The 23,624-nt window shown below is 40.6% G+C and overlaps 1 protein-coding gene across 6 annotated transcripts in view; it reads left to right on the forward strand.

Annotated features, from left to right (window-relative positions):
• Positions 1-23,624, forward strand: part of ARNT2 (aryl hydrocarbon receptor nuclear translocator 2) — a 197,114-nt gene that overhangs the window by 131,406 nt on the left and 42,084 nt on the right. For all 6 annotated transcript variants that reach the window (XM_004056650.5, XM_019011003.4, XM_063698766.1 and 3 more), the window contains exons 9-11: positions 15,483-15,559; positions 16,920-17,054; positions 19,343-19,417. In XM_004056650.5, the coding sequence (XP_004056698.1) occupies positions 15,483-15,559; positions 16,920-17,054; positions 19,343-19,417 (287 nt within the window). The remainder of the gene's footprint in view (positions 1-15,482; positions 15,560-16,919; positions 17,055-19,342; positions 19,418-23,624) is intronic.

Consider the following 23,624-nt stretch of genomic DNA (forward strand, 5'->3'; position numbering starts at 1 on the left):
TGTCTTTTAATTTTGCTTATGTTGTTTTGCATCACACAGGTTTTTTTTTGTCTGTTTAAATAAAAGGCCCCGGACATGCTTTCCTCTTTCCCTGTTTACTCAGAGCACTCATTACAAATGCAGAGCTCTCCATTCAGAGAAGTCCTCGGGGCTTTTCCAAGTACATAAAGCTTTTCAGCCCATGTCCCTGTGGCATTTGTTGTTTTGTTTGTTGTTTGTTTTTCAGTTATTTTTATGTCTTTTTATGTAAGGGTTCGCTGTCCTACCTCCTGCTGGTAGCTGACACTTCTTGTTTCTCTCTGCATGTCTGCTTTTACACCAACCCAATCCAATCACATCCTTTTATGGTCTAGAAAACCAAACAGCACAACTTGCTGGCATTGAAGCAACGTGGTTGTCTGGGGTAAATACCCAAGGTTCGTTGCCTCATGCTGAGGAAATCAAGGACACAGACACACGTGGAGTGAGGTTAAGAGCAGAGGTTTAACAGGCAAAAGAAAGAGAAAGGAGAACAGTTCTCTCTCCTGTGAGACAGGGGTGCCCGAGTGGGACCAGCAGAGTGCACAGGGTTTTATAGACAGGCTTGAGGAGCCAGGGTCTGATTTACACAAGGCCTGAAGATTGGTTGGACCAGGTGTGACATTTACATAGCTTGCCAGGAAACTGGCCACCCCACCCTAATCTTTTATTATGCAAATGGGATCTCTACTTGGCCAGTGCGATGTTGCCTGCCCCTTACTGTGCACCTGGTTGACAAGGAAAGGGGAAGATGGAGCCACCATATTGGACATGTCTAGCCCCCAGGTACCCTTTTCCTATTGACACAGCTGCTGACATTCACCTGCGCAAGCTTCCAGGTTCCTTGTCTATGTCTGCAGCTCAATTTTACAAGCTGTTCTTTGTTAGAAAAGAAAATGATTTGGGAGCTGCTTTTCATTAAAGGAAAACCTTACCGAGGACTTCCTTACCCCCACTATCTGCCTAAATAATTTCTTCCTAACTCCTATATCAGCATCATGGGTAAAAGGAAGCAAAACAGGCTGTGAGTCAGGAACCAGCTGACTTTCCTGAGTGAAGCATCTAGGTTTTAGTGCTTGGCCTTTGGGGCATCTGTCATGGCTGCACAGAGACCTTGTTCCGGTCAGCTGAGATTTGTAAAGGGGTAATTTCCAGATGAATGAAGTGCTTTTGTGGTCATTTATCTTACATGACAGGCTATGGAGGAGCCTCTGCCCTGACCTGACTGCAGGGGTGCTCAAAGCCTCAAGCTGGTGGCCTCAGGGTGATGTTCAGTGTGACTGTGCCAGAGCCATCATTACATGACATTGCCCCTCCCTCCCCCTTAAACCTAGAGCACTCTTTCATCCACAGCCCAGAGCACTCTTCGCAGGCTCTGCTGGTCCCACCAAATGTACAAAGGCCAATTCTGATGAGTCCTGCTCCAAGGAACCTTCACCAGTTCTGCCACCAGCTTCCCAGCCACTTGGTTTGTATGGACTTTCTCACTTCCTGCTTTGTATTATGGCCATTTTTGCATCTGTTTGTCTCCTCTGCTTACCTGGCAGTCCAAGGGGACAAGGACCATATTATTTAAACTCCTGAACACAGAGCTTAGAACACAGCAGGAATTTTGATGAATGGCGACTAAATTCCTCTTGGCATCTCCCAGTTATACCCCCTGCAGTACCTCACCAGAAAGTACCCAGGTTTACCAATGTCACTACTTAAAATTTTAACCTAATTGAGAGAATTTATACAACTTTATATTAAAACACTAAATATTTTTAATGACAAGTAGGTTTGATTTCATGATATGTTTTGATTAACTGTTTAGGATCTGCTTCTGTAACTAGTGGGAAAATGTCCATGATCAATCCGTGGTGCCTGCCATGGATACAGGAGCAGGTTCTCTCAGTTCCTGTGCTGTACGCATGCCATGCCTGACCTGGTAGAGAAAAGGGCAAGAATAAACATATAAAATATTTGTGTACCTCCAAAAATTCCTATGTTGAAGTCCCAACCTCCAGTACAGTTACTGGTGGAAGGTACCCGAGTTACCACTGACATCCCTGGCAGGAGGGGTTGCAGGGGGAGCCCTCTCCTGCCCCACTCCTACCTTTCTAACTATTTATAACAGTGCTTCAAAATGTGACCATATTTGGAAATAGGGTCTTTTCGCATATAGTTAGTTAAGATGAGGTCATACCTACCTATTAGAGTGAGTCCCTAATCCAGTATGACTGATGTCCTTATAAAAGGGGGAATTTGGACACAGACGTGGGACACAAGGAGAATGCCATGTGAAGATGAAGGAATATTTATGTTGAGCTAAGTAAATTTGAAACAAAATGTGTTTAATGGAAATGGAAAGGTATATTTATATTGCCAAAAAGAAGAGTTCATAGTAAAACAAAGAAGTCATGAAATTTTATAATATTTAAATATATGAAGCAAAACTATTAGACATACAAGAAGAAATTGAATAAACCACATTTTGCTTTATACCTTTAATGTACTTTTTTCAGATTTTGACAAATGAAGCCATTGAAATGTAAATGAGGATTTAGAGGATTATATAATATAGCCAATAATCTTGATTCCACATGCATAGATATTCAATGTCAAATTTTAACATATTAATAATGGATTTTCAAAATTTTAATAAATCTCAAACTTATAGAACTTGGAAAGCCCATTTTTTTAATCCCAGTGCAATAAATCTAAAAATTCATAACAAAAAGTTACATTTTAAAAAATCAGTTATTTGTACAAAGGAACCTGTCCCAACTAGCTTCTGGTGAAGGATGGAAATCAAAACACTAAATATGGACTATTTTGTGATTAAAACCATGGCCCCACTCCATATCAAGGGGATGTGGCCAAAACAATGTTTAGAGGAAACCTGTGGCTTAAAATGTTTTTATTACTAAATGTGGGAAAACTAAAAATTTTACTTATGAATTATTAACTAATGAAAATAGAAAAAGAATAATAGAATGCCATAGGCAAACTGAGAGGAAGCAATTAATAAAAGAAGTAAAAATAAGAAAAATTAAATTAGAAAACCAAAGTATTATCCAATTGATAAATAATTCTTCATCAAGACTGGTAAAAGAGAAAATCCCTGACAAGTCTATTGTAATTTTAAAAAGAATGAAAACAAATGAATATTAAGAATAAATCAATTTAACAAAGTTTAAAAATTTATGAACAAATAGTGTGCATAACTTAGATTTTTATGTGTCAAAACTTTTCAAAAGAAAGCTAATTCCTGGAAGGAAGGAAGTAACCAAATTTGAATCAAAAAAATTTTTTTTCTTTTGTATTTTTTTAATGAGAAAAGATCAAAGCTAGGCAAAAAATTGAGAAAGCTGACAAAACTGCACCCCAAATGGTTCCAGGCCTTGAAAGCTTTATGGGCAAATTATTTAAACACTTCCAGAGCATGAGAAAAGTTAGAAAGTAGACTGATTTGTGAAGTTAGCACAACTTTGAAACAAAAACCTACAAACTATGAACCCAATTTCATGTGTTAGGATAAAGATACTAAATACAATACTAGCAAATCAAATTAATAGTTATAGAAATACATACTAATGACAAAAATGCTTGGGTGGTTTATCATTAGGAAATCTGCTAATGTAAATCAAGGAAAAAAACAATTGACAAAATATAAGTTTAGGTATTAATTTTTAATGGAGAAATATCTTTGTAAACTAATAATAGAAATATATTTTCTTAACATAGATGAAACACACACTTGAAACCATAATTAATATCTTATGCAGAGTGATTAAATATTAGAAGGGTTCTCAAAAAAGTGAAGAATCTGAGAGGAATGCTCATTGTTATTCAACAATGTTTTGGAATTTCCAAGCCAATAAGTTAAGGAAATAAAATATAATTACTTAAGAGGTAGAAAAGAAAGGGAAGACAGAATTAACATTGTTGGAGATGTCATGATTATCTACATGAAAAACCTAATCCAGTCACTGGAAAATCTATTCAAAGATTGAGTATGAAATGGCCAAAAAATGTATGAACAAAATGCTCAAATGTATGAAAAAAATTATCTTAGTGTCGCTAATCCTCAGAGAAATGCAAACCAAAATCACAATGAGGTATTATCTCACCCCATCTAGGATGGCTATTATCAAAAAGACAAAAAATATTAATAATAAATGTTGGCAAGGATGCGGAGAAAAGGAAACTGTTATACGCTGTTCTTGGGAGTGTAAATTGGTAGAACCACTAAGGAGAACAGTATGAAAGTTCCTCAGAAAACTACAAATAGAACTACCACATGATCCAGCAATCCCACTACTGGGTATTTATCCGAAGGAAAAGAAATCAATATATCAAAGAGATATCTGTGCCCCCATGTTCATTGCAGCACAATTCACAACAGCCAAGAGTCCAGTTTTTATGCAGACATATAGCTTTATTTCTCTTGGATGTGACCTAAGAATGGAATTGCTGAGTCATGTGGTAGCTCCACGTTTAACCTCATGAGAAACTGCTAGACTGTTTTCTGAATAGTCGCACCATTTTACATTTCCACCAGCAGTGTGTGAGTGTTCCAGTTTCTCGTATCTTCACTAACACATTATTGTGGTTTTTGTAAATTATGATAGCCATCTTAATGGGTGTGAAGAGGTATCTCACTGTGGAATTGATTTCTGTTTCCTTAACGACAAATGATGTTGAGCTCTTTTTATGTGCTTATTAGCCATTTGTATGTCTTCTTTGGAGTAATATTCAGATCCTTTGCTCATTTTATTTTTTTGTAATTTCAATTTTTATTTTAGATTCAGTAGGTACACGTGCAGGTTTATTGCCTGGGTATATTGCTGATGCTGAGGTTTAGGGTATGGTTGATCCCATCACTTACATAGTGAGTATAGTACCCAATAGGTAGTTTTGAAACCTTTTCCCTCCTCCCTCCCCCATCTAGTAATCCCAGTGTCTATTGTTGCCATCTTTATATCCATGAGTACCCAATGTTTAGTTCCCACTTATAAGTGAGAACATGGGGTATTTGGCTTTCTGTTCCTGCATTAGTTCATTTACAATAATGGCCTTCAGCTGCATCCATGTTGCTGCAGAGGACATGATTTCATTCTTTTTTATGGCCAGGTAGTATTCCATAGTGTATATGTACCACATTTTCTTTATCTGGTCCACTCTAGATGGGCACCTAGATTGATTTTATGTCTTTGCTATTGTGAATAATGCTGTGATGAGGGCACATGTCTTTTTGGTAGAACAATTTACATTTTCCTTTGGATATATACTCAGTAATGGGATTGCTGGGTCAAACAGTGGTTCTAAGTTTTTTGAGAACTCTCCAAACTGCTGCTTTCCACAGTGGCTGAACTAATTTACATTCCCACCAACAGTGTATAAGCATTCCCTTTTCTCTGCAGCTTTGCCAGCATCTGTTGTTTCTTGACTTTTTAATAATACCCATTCTGACTGGTATGAGATGGTATCTCTGTGGTTTTGTTTGGTATTTTTCTGATGATTAGTGATGTTGAGCATTTTTTCATGTGTCTGTTGGCCACTTGTATGTCTTCTTTTGAGAAGTGTCTGTTCATATATTTTACCCACTTTTTAATGGGGCTATTTGGTTTTTACTTGTTGAATTGTTTAAGTTCCTTATAGATTATGGGTCTTAGACCTTTGTTAGTTGCAGTTTGCAAATATTTTCTCTCATTCTGTAGGCTGTCTGCCTACTCTGTTGATAGTTTCATTTGCTTTGCAGAAACTCTTTTGTTTAATTAGGTCCTACTTGTCAATTCTTTTCGTTGCAATTGCTTTTTAGAACTTAGTCATAAATTCTTTCCCAAGGCTGATATCCAGAATGGTGTTTCCTAGGATTTTCTTCTAGGTCTTACATTTAAATCTTTAATCCATCTTGACCAATTTTTAATTGAGGATATTTGTGTTTTTGTTATTGAGTAGTAGGAGTAAAACCCACTTTTAAAGGTCATGTAGTGTTAGAGGATATTGTGCAAACAATGCTTGGAAGCTAGAAAAACATCCGATATCCAGATGACAATATGGAGATTGCACAGTCCTGCCCTGTCATAGAGGCATTTTGTCACAAACAGCATGTGTGAACTTAATCCTAAATCTTTTCCACCTGCTAATGGCAGAGCCCTCCCCTGCTGCCTTCCTGCAGTCATCCATCAAGACCCTGGTCACGTGAGTGGCAATGGCCACAGGTTCACTGGCAGTTGGATCTCTGTGGCTGCTCGTCAGTGTTGGTGTCAGGGCCTCCTTTACAAATGCTGGCCCTTCTGACTTAGATGACATCCCTTCCATAGGGAAGCTGAGCCCAGTGTCCTGAGAACATCACACTTAGGCACATAAAGCATTCATTCCATTAATGAATTTGAATTTACTGAAGACATTCTGGAAGTTTTACATACACACACTTGAATCTCATTCACAACTAAACATTCTTTGTACATATTAAGACATCAACTTTTTAGTAAGTTGCAGCTTTCCCACTTCACTTCTGTAAAGCCAGCTTGTTATTTTAACATTATTCTACTTGGTTGATTAAAATGCATTCTTACAAATGAGCTCCCTTATGTGCTTAAAGGACTGGTATCTTAGGGCCCCCATCAAGTCTCTTTCTATCCACTTCTAGGCTGATGAAACTTACAATTGAGAATTATTTTATTTTATTGATTTGCATAAAACCACCACTATTTTATTATATTCATAGATTTTGTGCATTAGGAATTAGACAGGGTATAGTAGGATGGCATGTTTCTGCTCCTCAATATCTGAGCTGCTAGTCTAGAAGTCACATAGTGTCACTTCCACTGTATTTTATTGGTCAAAATAGTTGCAGAGGAATCTAACTTCAACCCTTGATGGAAGGAATATAAAGAAAATTTATGGGTATTTAAAAAAATCTGCAGAAGTTCTCCATTGATGCTCATTGAATGAGGAACAAATGAAGGAACTGGAGTTTGTTATCTCTAGGTAGATGGTCTCAAGTTTTAGCCAGTCAGACCCTATTACCGAAAGATCCCTCCAAAGGACAGGACTGAGAAGAACATCATTTTCTTTATGCCAGCTGGATTAGAGGGTTCTTTATGCTGTTTTCTCTGCTTCCTGCCTGGCCTGTGGCATTGATTCCTGATTCCTAAGTATGGCAAAAGCGCATTTGTGCCAGCCTGGGCAACATGGTGAAACCCCATCTCAACAAATACAAAAAAAATTAGCCAGTGTAGTGGCACCTGCCTGTGGTCCCAGCTACTCAGGAGGCAGACATGGAAGGATGGCTTGAGCCTGGGAGGTCAAGACTGCAGTGAACCAAGATCGCGCCACTGCACTCCAGCCTGGGTAACAGAGCCAGACCCGGTCAAAAAAAAAAAAAAAAAAAAAGTGCGTATATGCCTCTTGCCTTCTTTGCCCACAAACATATGTTTACCAGCAACTGGGGAAGCAGGTCAGGTAAATGAGAAGGAAGCTGACATTCAGGCCTCAGGTGGGGTGCTCCACACACATCTTTCTAGCATCCCATAAGGTGAGCATTCTGATACCCATTTTATGTATAAGGTAACAGAGGGTCAGAGAGATTAGATCACTCTAACAGGTCCTTGTGGTGTCCACTTCCACTTTCATATCCATGTGGCCCAACTCTGATTTCAGCCACAGCTACAGTGGGCACTTCTGTATGAGCTCATTCTCATTTCAAGCTGACAGTATCCCGTGTCATGATGGGATATACTTGCTATCAAAGATTTATACTTTGTATCAAATTTGGAATATTTTCAGCCATTATTTCTTCAAACGTTTTTCCATGTTCCTTCCCTCCTCCTTCACAGACTTTTAAGTGTATTAGGCCACTTGAAGTTTTCCAATGAGATCACTGATACTCATTTTATTGAAAAAGAACATTTTTATTACTTTCTATCTTTCATTTTGGATTGTTTCTATTGTTATGTCAAGTTTACTGATCTACCTTGTCTAATATGCAATTAATACCATCTAGTACATTTTAATTTTTTATAATTTTATTTTATTTTTGAGCAGAGTCTCGCTTTGTTGTACAGTGGCCTGATCTCGGCTCACTGCAATCTCCGCCTCCCGGGTTCAAGTGATTCTCCTGCCTCAGCCTCCTGAGTAGCTGGGATTACAGGCACGTGCCACCATGCCCGGCTAATTTTTGTATTTTTAGTAGAAACAGGGTTTCACCATGTTGGTCAGGCTGGTCTCAAACTCCTGACCTCAAGTGATCTGCCCACTTCAGCCTCCCAAAGTGCTGGGATTACAGGTGTGAGCCACCACACCCAGCCCCATCTAGTACCTTTTTAAAATGTCAGACATTGTAGCTTTCATCTCCAGAAGTTTGCTTTGGGTCTTTTTGCTTCTTCCACAGGTCTACTTAACTGTTAGTATACAGTTATAATAACTGTGTTAATGTGTTTGTTTGCTAATTCTAAAATCTGTGTCAGTTCCGCGTCATGTTTTGGCAGCTTGGTCTGTTTTCCTTCATTATGGGTTGTATTTTCCAGCTTTGTTTCATGCCTGGTAATTTTTTATTTGATGCTAGACATTGTGAAATTTAAGTTGCTGGCTTGAAAACTCTCTTAAGGCTGTGAGCTAGGGGCAGTCACCAGGCTTGTCTTATTTGTTACCCATTTCTCAGGGATTGCTCTTGTTCATTGCCTGATATCTAGTGTCTTCTAAACCATCATTTCTTGCATTTGTTTTGTTTTTTTCTTTCGTTTGTGTGTGTTTGTTTCTGACAAGAAGGTAAATCTGATCTGTTATTTCATCTTGGCTGGAAGCATAACTCCATTGTGATTTAAAAAGCAACGACTAAATAAAAGCTGCTCTGGTTATGGGGAACTGTCAGCATAACTCACACCTTGCTTCCTGAATGCACTTCATTTACTATCAGTAAGCCAGGCTTACAGACCAGAGGATGTGAAAGGCCTCTGTAATGATCACACCTAAAGTATTGTGGGCACATTTTAGGGAAATAGAGGCAATCAGAAACATATTCAGAAATGTGACAAGAATATAGAGAAGCAAACTATTTTTGAAGGAGGAACAGTTTAAATGATGGAAGGATGTTTGTCCCAGAACGGAAAAGACTCAGAAACTCAATCATATTCTTCACTTGTCTAAAGGGCTACACAGCAGAAGAATGTATGACTCTAAGGGCAAGTCCAGGACCAGCAGGCGAAATCTTCAAGGAGATAGATAGACTGAGTTGTCTGGGGCTATAGTGACCACCCCACCACTGGAGGAGTTCAAGCAGCAATAGATGGACATGGAATTGAAGTCTCATGAGGGTGTTGGGCTCAGTGTCTTCTAAGGACACCTCCTACCCTGAAACTCCATTGCCATGTGGAATCCTATCTTCCTTCATCTCAGACCTTGGGGCAGTAACCCTTGTCCATCTACTGAGCAGGAGAACACCTTCTTCCTTATTGCTTTGGTGCTCCTACTGTAAGTTAGTTCTGTGCTTTCAGAGCTAGCTCTTTAGTCAGCTGAGTGTGCTGCTGCCCAGCCCAACTCATCATTCTAGAATCACCTGGTCCTCTTGAAAGAGGGCAGGGCTCTTTAAATTCCTGAGGGGCAAGAAACTGGACATCCTTAAAGGCACATGTGTGCTGTTCATGTGAGCCCTGACTGGTATTTGGTGTTTGGAAGAACTGTGGGTACATGGTAAATGTCATGAAAAGCCATGTGTGCTGGAATGAAGACTTTTGATTTATGTTTATTTCCTGCAGAGGAATGGTGTGGCCAACTTCTAGGAATGATATAGACGACAGGGTAGAGAGGAGATGATTGGAGAGCTAGCTGAAGTTGAAGCAGACAGGTTTGGTGTCCATTGATATGTAACTGGTGAGAGGAAGGAATAGTGCAGGATGATGCTAAGATTTCTAACCTGAGATATGCAGTCACTAATACATAACAGAAGACAACTCTAGATGCCATTAGCAAAAAGAGAATTCTTAGATAAATGTTAATGAGTCCCATCATTCAAAGGGGGCCAGCTTTGGAAAATGAACAGAAACCTAGGCAGCTTCCATGGGTTAAAGAAGCATGAAGCCCAGGGAATATCTGTTAGTAGCAGCAGCCTGCTCAGAACACTGTGCTTTGTTCTGCTGATTAATTTGAACCATCCCTTCACCCCGGAAGGATGCAGGGAGGTAAAATCTAGCTTCTTTGACTTCCAGAGTGGAAGCTAGTATACCGTCTTCCACCATGATCACTCATAAAGGAGGATTTCTTTCAAGTAAGACGTAGGTTTGGCTGCTGGTTAGTCTAATTAAGTGACAGATGTTACTGCTGGTAGTGCTGCTTCTAATAGAGATTAGAATGTATACCAGTAAGTGATTGAGTTTTGCTGCGTATAACAGAAAATCCCAAATATCAGGGCCTTAAATAAATCTATTTTATATCCAAAGGTAGACAGTCTAGAGTTAGTACAATGATTCTGTTATGTAAGCAAGGACTCATTCTCTCAGCTTTCACTCCACAATCCTTATTGTGTGACCCCGGCTTTCCTGCCTTTCGAGATGGCTGCTAGCACTCCCCGGTCATATCTGTGTTTCATATGGAAAGGAGTGTTCCCAAAAGCCATGCTCATGACTTCTGCATCTGTCTGATAGGCCAGAGCCATGTCAGTTGAACACCTCTAACTCTAATGGAGCAGGCACATTGCCACTCTGAATAAATCAAGGTTCCTTAGCATGGAAGGAGAGAATGTAAATGATGTATGTCACTAGTGGTCTTTTCCATGGAGAGCAGAAAGAGGAGGATGTTTTGGTAGAGAGATTTGGGCACGATTTTGAAAGACCTGTGAGACTGAGGTAGACATTTTCAGTAGGTAAGTGAAGGCAAGATCTGGAACTGCAAAGGAACATCTCGACTAGAGACATAGTCTTGGGTCTCATAAATGTATGGTTAGAAATAGAGGCAATGGCTGGGCGCGGTGGCTCATGCCTATAATCCCAGCACCTTGGGAGGCTGAGGCAGGTGGATCATGAGGCCAGGAGTTCAAGACCAGCCTGGCCAAGATGGTGAAACCCCGTCTCTACTAAAAATACAAAAATTAGCCATGCACGGTGGTAGGCGCCTGTAATCCCAGCTACTCAGGAGGCTGAGGCAGGAGAATCGCTTGAACTCGGGAGGTGGAAGTTGCAGTAAGCTGAGATCACGCCATTGCACTCCAGCCTGGGCGACAGAGTGAAACTCCGTCTCAAAAAAAAAACAAACAAACAAAACAAAACAATAAACGGAAAGAAAGAAATAGAGGCAATGGAAAAATGATATAAAAAGAGACAAGATGAGGTATAAAACTCTGGGGAATGGCAATGCATAGAGCAGCAACAGTTATCAAGGTGTGGTCCATGGACCCTGGGAGTCCCTGAAACGTCTTCAAGGGCACACAAAGTTAAAACTATTCTTATAATAACACTGAGATGTTATTTGCTGCTTTCTGTGTGTCAACATTTGCGCTGATGGCGTAAAAAGCATTGGTGGGTAAACTTGCTGGGCCTTAGCATGAATCAAAGCAGTGATACCAAGCTGTCCTGGTGGTCATTGTATTTTTTTATCACTACACACTTGCAATTAAAAAATAATTTAAAAATGTTTAAATGCCAGCTTCACTTAAGAATGTCCCTGATGAGGCAGTAAAAATTATGAGTTGTATTAAGCCCCAAATGGAAAACTTGCATAAAGCAACTTCTGCAGCATACCAAAGCACAGGGATTGTGTCAGGGGAAAACATGTATGCTTCCTTTGGGCTGTGAGCTGAACTAGGTGTTTTTTCCATGGAACATAGTTTTTGCTTGAAAGAATGACTAACAAACAAATGGTGGTTATTACAACTTATGTATTTAGCAGATATTTTCTCAAAAAAAATTGAACTTGTCACTTCAAGGAAAACAATTGACAGTATTTGTTGTCAGTGGTAAAATTCAGGTTTTCTAATAAAAATTTGAGTTTTGGAAAGCTTGTATCTGTCACCATAATTTTGACCAGTATCTAGAGATGTTTCTGATGAGATACATGGTGGTATTAACAAGTGCGATTTTTTTTAATGTTGTATAATGCAATGTGTCAACATTTAGAAGGTCTGTATAATATGGTGAACTAGTATTTTCCAAATGACCAATACATAGTATGTAAAATTATGTGATGGGTAAAAGATCTATCCAAAGTGTTAGACAAACTAGCCTATTTTAATATTGTATTGAATATTACAATATGACAGTATGAAAAATTCATTCATATAGTTTTGGATTTCATATTACAATTAGCCTTTAAGAAACTAACACTTGTCAAGATTTGGAAAAATACCAAAGGAGAATATACTCAGTATTCTGAAAAAGCTTCCCCTTTTTCTCTCTTTTCCATATCTGTGTGAGGCCATATTTTCTTCATATGCCTCAACTAAAACAACATATTGTAGCAGATTGAGTGCAGAGCAGATACTAGAATCCAGCTGTCCATTATTAACCAAGGCATTAAAGAGATTTGCAAAAATGCTAAACAATAATTGAGGGATAATTACTTAATATGAGAAATGTGTGTGCGTGCATGTTATATCTTAGTCCAAAAGGTGATATTTAATGGAGAAAGCCCTGAGACATTTCCACTAAGATCAGAAACAAGGCAATAATACCCACTATCTCTACTACTATTCAAAATTATAATAGACATATTATCCCATACAACTAAATAAGAGAAATTAGAGGCAAAAGAATGCACAAAGAAAAAGGAAAACTATCTCTGTTTTCAGATTATATAATAGTACACCTGGAAAAGCCTAGTGAATCAATGATAAAACGGAAACAAATAATTCAGGTTAATATATGAAAATCAATAGCCTTCATATACATAAACAATAAACAGAGGCTATAATGGTAGAGAAAGCCACATTTACAATAGTGAAAACAGGATTAAATACTTAGGAATAATTTTAATGAGTACACAAAGTACAAGTATATATGAGGAAAATTTGAAAACAGTCCTGAAAGACACAAAAGTAGGTTTAAACAAATGAGAAAACATCCTTTGTTCTTGGGAGGATAACTCAACATTGTAACTTCAGGAGATGTCAGTTCTCCTGAAGTTAATTTACAAATTTAATGCAATCCTAATAAAAATATTATCAAGCTATTTTATGGAGTCAGATAAGTTGGTACTATCAAAGTTCCTGTGGAAAAACATACCTTCAAGAATAGCCAAGAAAAAATACAACGAATAGTCCTACCAGACATTAAAACATACAATAAAGCCTCTATAATTAAAATAGTATGGTACTAGTGCCTGAATAGACAATTGGGCAGTGCAATAGAAGAGACAGTCCAAAATTAGACCCAAACATGTATGGAAATTATATGATAAAGTTGGCATCTCAAATCACTGCAATTTAAGAAAATGTTGATGGGGCAACTGGATAGCTATTTAGAGAAAGATAAAATTAGATTAATATCCCAAAACTCCCAAAAGAATAACTCTGAATGGATTAGGGATCTAAATGTGAAAAATAAAACCATAAAAGTATCAGAGGAAAACAAGAGTGAATTTTTCCTTAAGCTTTGTGTAAGAAATAGCTTTCTAACTATGACTCAGACTCCAGAGGTAAAAAAAGGTTGATAAATCTTACCACATAAAATTTTTGAAATTTTTAAATCACCGCAAAGTCAAAAGACAGGGGACCATCTGGAAGAACATATTCATAACATATACCACAAGGATTTAATATCCCAAATACAGGGAACTCTTAAAAATGGACAGGCAAAAGATCCAAATAGAAAAATGGGAAAGAGACAGAAGCAGACAATTCACTAAAAAACAAGATATAAAAAATGATCCTCAAACATACAAAGTAATGTTCAAACTCACTCATAATTAGAGAAATGCAAATTAGGGCAACACTAAGAAATCACTTCTCACCTGTCAGACTGACAAACATTAAATAATGTGACAGCACATTCTGTTGGCCAAGACTCTGGGGAAGCAGACCTCCTATACATTCCTGGTGGGAATGCAAATTGGTGCAACCCTTCTGGAGGAAAGTTTGGCAAAACAAAACTACATATGCACTTACCTTTTGACCCAGCAATCCCACTTCTAGGGATCCACTCCGAAAACGCACTTCTGATGATAATAAAACACATATGCACAAGGTTGTTCATTGCAGCATTGTTTCTCATTGCAAAATATTGGAAACACCTAAATATCCAGTATTTAGTGGTTGAATAAATCATGGCACATCAATAAGATGAAGCAGTGTGCAGTTATAAAAAAGAATTGAGGAAGAGCTGTATGAATGAATATGGAGTGAATTCCAGGACATACTGTTCAGTGAAGTAAGCAAAGCCCAAGAGTATCTACAGTAAACAGCTCTTCATAGAAGAAAGAAGAGGACATGAGAAAGTGTACATGTATCTGCACATTTGTGCAAAAGAATTGCAGTAAGGATAAACCAGAAATGAAAGAGACTGGTCACCTACAGAGGGTGGATGGAACAAGGATGGAAAGAAGACGGAATGTAATGTAGTGAGAGTGACATTTCTCCGGCTCACAAAACCATAGTGATATTTAACGTGCTCTTATCAATGTCTGGAGTGAGGGGCTGTCACTGTACTTGTGTGACTCTATCACTGTGAACCCTTGGTCTGACCCAGTGTGGAAATATTTGCGTTAAGTGTCATGCAGTGTAAAAGGAAATGTTCTACTTAACAGCACTTGCCTATGAGGTATCAAAAAGGAATGCTTGTTTTCACTACGACAGTCCTAACCAGCTGCAGATGTTTAAGAACCTTGCACTGTGAGGGACCCCAGATACCAGACCCACATTGGACCAAACAGAAGACTGTTTTCTAACCCCTGTGAACAGTGAGGATTGTTTTAACCAGTTCCTTTCTATCTGGAGCACTAGTTTTCAGTGCTTAGCATAACCGTCACCAGTGTCTCCTTTCTAGCCCTTAAACAACCCTGACTTCCCCCTACAAGGGGAAACACTGGTTGTGCTCCCTTGCCTGACAAGTTAGTAACCAGCTTCAGTGGTTTTTACTTGTGTTTCTTTTGCCTCAGATGGTCTTTGTTTCATTCTTTGTCAGCAGATAAGAGAGATATTTACATAAGCTGAAAGACCCATATTGGCTTCTTACTGAAATATCCTAAATAAATGTTTTGTCCAAGTTGTACAAATGTACAGAATAACTATTTCCATTTCATCTTCCTTAATTTCCACTGTATCATCCACAGATGGAGATGATAATGTACCATAAAATTATCAAAAGACATCAGGCAGAGAGAGAAGCAGGAACTGAGTGAGGAACTGGTTAATTCATTGGCTGGCTTCCCAGCCCTGCATGGCCAACACTCACTGTATTTTCGATTGCTTAAATAAAATCGTGGACACTTTTCTTCTTTCCCATTCACCTTGGGCATATTGTTGATGACACAGGTATTTCCCATTTCAGGAATGACCATACCTGAAGAAGACGCTGATGTGGGACAAGGCAGTAAATATTGCCTCGTGGCAATTGGGAGACTCCAGGTAAGAAAAAATTCGTAGCCTTTTTAATCTTAAATGAAGGCTTATTGCCACAAAGTGCAGAAGACTGTCGGTTTGGATGCCTATTCTGATCGCCTGTGTTCTTGGTATTTGTTGGGTTTCGTGTCTCACTCTGTGGGACAAGGCTGAGGCCAAATCTAGAAGAGAAGGGGACTGTGAGCTGTAAGCAGAGTTCTTACTGAATTGAGGGGTTGCATCAGTTCATCCCCCATGCTTGTGCTGGTTGCCACAAACTTGCGTTCTGCTCACATCACATCCCTGCTTAACCCCCTTGACTGTTACCCCAGAGTCTATGGGATAAAGTCCAAGCTCATCATTATAACCTTATCTCCTTGCCTTCTTCCTCTCTCACATCTTATTCACACACAGCACCATTCCCCTTTCCATAAACCCCCACCTCTACGGGTGTTCACAGGCTGTTTCTTCTGCCTGGTATTTCCTTGTTCCCTTTCTTCTCCTTTCAATGTTCCTTATCCTCCTTATCTGCTCATCTTTCAAGACCCAACTAAAATGTCTCCCTGATCTTAGTCTAAATCAATCCTTCTCTCCTCCCTACTCTCATAGCACTGAGCTCTACCCTCAGTTACTCTTCTTTCACTGTCTGTTGCAGGTAGTAAGTTGAGTGCATGCTCATCCCCGCAAGCTCCTCAAGGCCAGGGAACATGTCTTTTATTGTGTGAAAGTTAAATTTGCTCAATGTCTGGCACAGTAACCACTCATTCAACTGGACTGTTCATTCTCCCTAGGACATTGAGGGTCTTCCCCATGCTGAAGAGGAGAGACATACTAGACCTGGTTCAGATACACTAATCCCTGGTTTCCTAGTTCTGACCATTTTCAGACAAATGAATAGGTAATTTCATCCATGTTTGGGTATCGCTTGCACATGGGTGAAGAAAGAATATTTGGGTAAATTCAGTTCACAAATATATATGCTCCAAGTATTTTAACTAGTTCCTTAGGCTCGTTTGCCATCCTTAGTAAAGGGAAGGTGGGGGAAGAGAAGGGGATTAACATTTATTGAGCACCAACTTGAGCAAATGCCAAGGTTTAACATGCAATATCCCTTTTAAGGCTCACAAACGCCCTGTGAGATTATAGGTTTTATTATTCCCATCGGTTGATAAGGCAACTGAAGTTCAGAAATGTAAAGAAAGTGGCCAACTGTTACAGTTAAAGATGTGACCAGGGATAGATATTTGAACACTTTAGGGTCATCGTACTAAATGACATGGAAGGATCTTTGAAGTGAAATGCACATGGATTATTCTTCTCATCTCTGTCACCATCTCCATCTCGTCTCTGTCAACACCACCTCAACTGTGGATTTTCCCCATCCCAGGTGACCAGCTCTCCTGTATGCATGGACATGAATGGGATGTCAGTGCCCACAGAGTTCTTATCCCGGCATAACTCCGATGGAATCATCACGTTTGTGGATCCAAGATGTATCAGTGTGATTGGCTACCAACCCCAGGTGAGTAGATAGTTTTGAGCTCATGGCAATTGACTAGAGATTTAATTGTTTTTAAAACATTCTTACTTCATTTGAGATAAAACACAATGGCCATGTGGAGAAACATCATAAAGACCCATATACCCTGCCTGGATAGAACGATAGATATCCTTCCAAGGCAAGAAAAGACGTTGTAAACACTTGTGCCACTTAACATGGACTCTTTCTTCTTTGCCCTCACTGTTATGTTTCTCTAGTTGATTTTTCACAAACCGGAGTTAAGATGTTGTATTAATAGGGGATCTCTTATTAATATTCATTACAAAGCTCATTAATGTGGAAGACCCTGCAAAGCCTGGTAAAGATACCTACCTAATTTTGCCTAACCTCTTGTTTCTCAAGTGCATTTGGAAACCTTTTTTTGTATAGGTGGCACGTCTTTAGGTCTGTGTTCTAGACTCTTTTTTGAAAAGTCAATGTCATAAGAAACAAAAAGGCAGGAGCAGTTGTCCCAGATTAAAATAGACCAAAGAGATAAAATAATAATATGCCACATAAGGGCCTTAATTGTGTCCTGGGCCTCAAGACATATTGATAGAAAAGACATTTAGGAGACAATTGAAATGTTAATATGTACAGAATATTGGGTGATGTCATTGAATAATTATTGATTTTCTTAGGTTTAGTATAGCACATGATAGGACATTGTCGTTTTGTAAGATAATCTCATTTTTATGAGATACATGCTAAAATACTTTGAGAAGTGCCATGATGTCCACAACTCAATTTCAAATGGTTCAGTAAGAAATTAAGTATATTAAGTATATACATGCATATGTATGAATATATACACAAATATGAAGAAAAAAATGCAAATGTGATAACATATTGATAATTATTGAATATAATAAAGGATATATAGCAGTTTATTGTACTATCAACTTTTCTGTAGATTTAAATTTATTTAAAAATAAAAAGCTTTTTTATAAGAGAAAAAATATTTATTCTGAGGAACTAAGTTTGGGATATGTAGATATGAGTATTTTAATGATGTGTATTTTAGGACTAGAAACAGTTCAAACTAGAACTATTAGGACCCTGCATATAATTCTGCATCTCTAGATTCATATAAACCTCGAGATTCTTGGATGAAATAAAGGGAGGAATTGATTTGTTTCCAAATTCACCCCAACCTCTGATGGCAGCCAGACCCATTTATCTAGTGGCACCTCCCAGGGGCATCCAGTTGCTCCTTGGCACACAGATAGGACTTCCCCTCCATTGCCAGTGTCAGCATTCACTTAGACCATTTGCTGATTTGGATTGCGATCTATGAGTTAGTTTAAATCTTTTGCTGTTTAAGACACTTCCTGGCCAGGCATGGTGGCTCATGCCTGTAATTCTAGCACTTTGGGGGGCCAAGGCAGGTGGATCACTTGAGGTCAGGAGTTAGAGACCAGCCTGACCAACATGGTGAAACCCTGTCTCTACTGAAAATACAAAAATTAGCTGGGCATGGTGGCGGGTGCTTGTAATCCCAGCTACTCGGGAGGCTGAGGCAGGAGAATTGCTTGAACCCGGGAGGCGGAGTTGCAGTGAGCTGAGATCGCGCCATTGCACTCCAGCCTGGGGGACAAGAGTGAAACTCCATCTCAAAAAATAAAAAACATAAAATAAATTTTAAAAAATACACTTTTAACTGGACCACTTTACTACAACACTTTTGAAGTTATCCGTTAACAGTTTATCTTATTCTGATCAGTTTCATTGTGAAACACACTTTTGTTTTGGGCTAATGCTATGTCCTTTGAATGTAGCATAGACTAATGATGATAAATAGATAGTAAACAGGCTTTTAACAAGTACAGTTATTTTATGATAACCTCATTTTTTCAGCCACAGGAGAGCTACAATTTCCACATTTAAACAATTCCAGTTTTCATAAGCAACACATCTGTCCTCAGGCTATCATTTTGCTTTCTTTTTATGTTATTAAAATATGTTTATTGCAGTTTGCCTCTCCAAGACAAACAAAAATAAAATTGCATTCTGAAGCTACTGATGTAGTGCCTTAGCAAAATTAGAAATGGATATTGAGCATGCCAGAAGAACTTAGAGTGAATACCAAGAAGCCAGTTCTCTGACAGCTCCCAGGGAAATTTTGCACTCACTTTTTCAAAAAATCTGGGGTGGGACAGGCTAAAGGAGATGAGTCAAAGGAGATGGAAATGAACACTGTTGTATCACAGTGAGTATACAAATAATTACAAATGGATCTGGGATTATTAAAGCTTGTCTCTTTTATTTAGGATCTTCTGGGAAAGGACATTTTGGAATTCTGCCACCCTGAGGATCAAAGCCATCTGCGTGAGAGCTTCCAGCAGGTACATACTGCCAGTGTTCACTTAAAGCTGATGCATAGTCTGGGCACCTGTGGATGTGGCTGGCAGGACATTAGTCCTACTATGTGCCAGGCAGGCTGCAAGGTCCTACCTATGGCCTCACTCAGGGCCCCTGCTAGGAAGTCACTCACAGTCTAGTAGGGAAGACAGACACACATCAGTAAATAAGTACTATGTAGTAGGAGGAGAACTCTAAAGGGTCATGAAGAAAAAGATTGCAGAGCACAGAGGCTGGAGAGGTTAACTGCATGGGGAAGAGGCAGGAATTGTTCCGGGGGAGAGAATAACTGGGATGGGTCTTAAAGGATGAGCATAGAATAAATGAGTGAACATTCTAGACTGAAGGGGCAGCCCTAGAGATGCAAAAGGGAGAATCCTAAGCAGTTCCTAGTGGCTGGAGTGACACTGGCTGACTTGGAGGAGGTGGGCAGTGGTGATAAATGAGCCTGGTACAGCCAAGTTATAAAAGGCCTCTTAACCCATGCTGAAGAACATAGATTCTCTCCTCAGTCATTTAAAGGTAAGTGAGGACCAGGTGTGGTGGCTCATGCCTGTAATCCCAGCACTTTGGGAGGCCAAAGTGGGCAGTTCACTTGAGGCCAGGAGTTCGAGACCAGCCTGGCCAATGGGGCAAAACCTCTACTAAAAATACAAAAATTAGCCAGGCATGGTGGCACGCACCTGTAGACCCAGCTAGTTGGGAGGCTCAGGCAGGGGAATAGCTTGAACCTGGGAGGTAGAGGTTGCAGTGAGTGAAGATTGCACCACTGCACTTCAGTCTGGGCGACAGAGTGAGACTCTGTCTCACTCACTCACTCACTCAATCAATACAAAGTTAAGAGACCGGGTGTGGTGCCTCATGCCTGTAATCCCAGCACTTTGGGAGGCCAAGGTGGGCAGATCATGAGGTCAGGAGTTCAAGACCAGCCTGGCCAACGTGGTGAAACCCTGTCTCTACTAAAAATACAAAAATTAGCCGGGTGTGGGGGCGGGCGCCTGTAATCCCAGCTACTCTGGAGGCTGAGGCAAGAGAATCGCTTGAACCCGGGAGGCAGAGGTTACAATGAGCCAAGATCGTGCCATTGCACTCCAGCCTGGGCGACGAGCAAGACTCTGTCTCAAATAAATAAATAAATAAATAAATAAATAAATAAAATACAAATAAAGGTAAGCGAGGATGACTTTGAGGATTTTAGGCACAGCCGTGTTTTGAAAAACCACTTTAGTAGCCCAGGTATGCAGAAGAGACAGGTGGAGGAAATAACTGGAAACAAAGACAAGAGGCTTTAAAATTGTCCAAGTAAGAGGTGATGTGGCCAGAATATGGGCAGGAGCAGCAGGAATTTGAAATAGGGGGCAACTTGAGGAGACAGTTGTTTGATGAGTGCTGATGCTTTGGATAGAAATGGTGAGGAGAGAGAGGGATTTAGGATGACCTGGGAGCCCAAGAGGGTGGCCACCCGAGTAACAGTGTCATGCACATCGTGACTGTTAGCTGCTGTGTACCGAGCACCTACTGTGTGCCAAACATATGGGAAGCCTTGTCCCCTGCACTATTAAATCTGCACAGTAGTCGGAGGAGGTAGGCATCATCATCTTCTTGTTACAGGTGAGTGTGGTGAGGCTTGGTGACCTAAAAGCACCTTCCCGCCACACAGGTGATGAATGAGAGAACCAGGATTCACATGGAGGAGTCGCAGCTTCCTGAGCCCAGGTTCAGCTGAGGTGAGAGAGAGAACACACCTCCTCTCTCCACAGGGCTCTCACATCTTGCTTCAGCCCTAGGAAAGAATAGAGCGGGCAGTGTTCTATTCAAGTAAAGAGGCCCTTGAGTTACTTTGCAAGAGGGAATAATAGTTGGTCATGCCTCTGAGAAAACATGTGCTTGACATTCTGCCTTACAAGTATCTAAGAGTGGGCCTCTCTGACCGCCAAGCCTTCCTATTGAAGGCGTTGCTATGTTTGCACAAATTGACACAGGACTCCAAATGTATGCCACGTATGTGGATAGAACTCTTATCCCCCACTCCTCCCTGCACACTCTGCTCGTTCCTTTCATAACATCAGCCACTCCTGGCTTTCTTCCCACTTCTGGCCTCCTCTGCTGGTTTCTCCTCTTCTGCCTTCTTCTACAAGCCATGATGGATGATGCCCCAGGGATCTCCCCTTGGCTGCCTTCTCTCCTCCCTGTGATGTCTCCCTGGATAATCCTACCCGTGGGATGACTCCAGCCCAGACTGTCCCTCCTGCTCCACACTTGCTTATACACCACTGGGGTAGTAGCCCACTGGGGTCTACTTGAAGGTGGACAGTGGGAGGAGGGAGAGGAGCAGAAAATATAACTATTGGGTACTGGCCTTAACACCTGGGTGATGAAATAGTCTGCACAACAAACCCCTGGGACATGAGTTTACCTATGTAACAACTGGCTGCTACTCCACACTGCCACATGAATGCCCCACAGCCCTCAAATGCAGAATGCCTGAATCCTTTCCCAGCCCCCAGTCCTCCTCTCATCACCATCCACCTGTTTGCCCAGGCCAGAAACCAAGAAACATCCTTAGCTCTTCCCTCAATCCCACTCCACACATTCAGCCCCTCCTCTCTTTCTTCTTTCCTACCCCCCTGAACCAGGTCACCCCATCTCCCATTCTGACCATTGCAGTCATTTCCTTGCTGGTCTCTCTGCTTTTACTCTTACTCTACTCCAAGCCATTCGGAAGACATAAATTAGGTTTTGCCACGTCTTTACTTAAAACATGCCAACAGGGCATTTAGAATCAAATCCAAGCTCCTTATCATAGCTTCATGCTGTATGTATACCTGGCCCCATCTCATCCTCATGTGGGCACTACTCTTGAGTCACGCTGGCCTTCTTTTGGTTCCTTGAACATGCTTTTCCCAACCTCAGGGCCTTTGCACATGCTGTTCCCCTGAGGGAATGCCTTTCCTTCACTCTTCACGTTACTGACATCTTATCCTTCAGCTTTCCACTCATGTTGTCTCAGGGATGCCCTCTGTGGTCACCCTAGCTAAGAAAGTCACCCCAGCCTCCTTCTAAGTCCCTTGTTTTCCTTCATAGCAACTATTTATTTGTCCATTGGCTTGTTTGGGGGGTTGTTTTTCTGTCTTCCTTACCAGAACCTGACCTCCCTGTGGGCAGACTTCATTACATCTGTGCTTTTTTTTTTTTTTTTTTTTTGAGACGGGGTCTTACTCTGTTGCCCAGGCTGGAGTGCAGTAGTGGCACAATCTCGGCTCACAGCAACCTCCACCTTCCAGGTTCAAGTGATTCTCATGCCTCAGCCTCCCGAGTAGCTGGGATTATAGGCCTGTGCTGTCACGGCTGGCTAATTTTTATATTTTTAGTGGAGATGGGGTTTCACCATGTTGGCCAGGCTGGTCTCAAACTCCTGACCTCAAGTGATCCGCCTGCCTCGGCCTCCCAAAGTGCTAGGATTACAGGCATGAGCTACCGTGCCCGGCCTTCATGTGTGCGTTTGATCCTAATCTTCACCACTGAGTGTAGAGCCCTGTACAAGGGTGGCTCTCAACAAAGCAATCTAAATGGATCAAAACCCATAGCAACTGACTTTCATTTTGGAAAAATGTGAAATTGGAATGGTTAAGCATTGTAAGGGGATGCGTTTTTGTGCCATATGTTTGCTGACTATGTGGAAATTATGATAAACTTTGCATCGTTTAGCAGTCAGGTTTGGGCTGGGTGGGCTTTATTTTTGTGGGTTAATGGAAATGGAGCTTTAACAGTGGTGGGGGCCTCCATTCTGTGCCCAGTAACTGGCCAGACCCATTTCATTATCTTATGTAATCCTCAAACCTACACAGTAAGTGTTGTCTTCCCCATTTTTTTCACAGTAGACATTGGGAGGTGCAGTTGCCTGCCCCAGGTTACAGAGCCCAGGCCTGTCTCCCTCCAATGCATTCAATCACAACACCACACCCCACACATGGGCCTCTCCATCCAACAGCACATCCAAGGCTTCAGACTGCTGACACTGTCAGAACCGGTTAGTTTTGAAAAGACAAAGAAGGAATTTAACACTGATCCCACCGTGATATCCAGCTTAAGTAACTCCCACTCTGTGAGCAGCCACCGCATTTCTCCAGCGGGATGGGAGGCCGAGACAGCAATGCCGGCAGTCCCGGCCCCAGCCCCAGCCCCAGACCC

The sequence above is a fragment of the Gorilla gorilla genome, chromosome 16 (assembly GCF_029281585.2).
Source record: "Gorilla gorilla gorilla isolate KB3781 chromosome 16, NHGRI_mGorGor1-v2.1_pri, whole genome shotgun sequence".
Taxonomy (NCBI): Eukaryota; Metazoa; Chordata; class Mammalia; order Primates; family Hominidae; genus Gorilla; species Gorilla gorilla.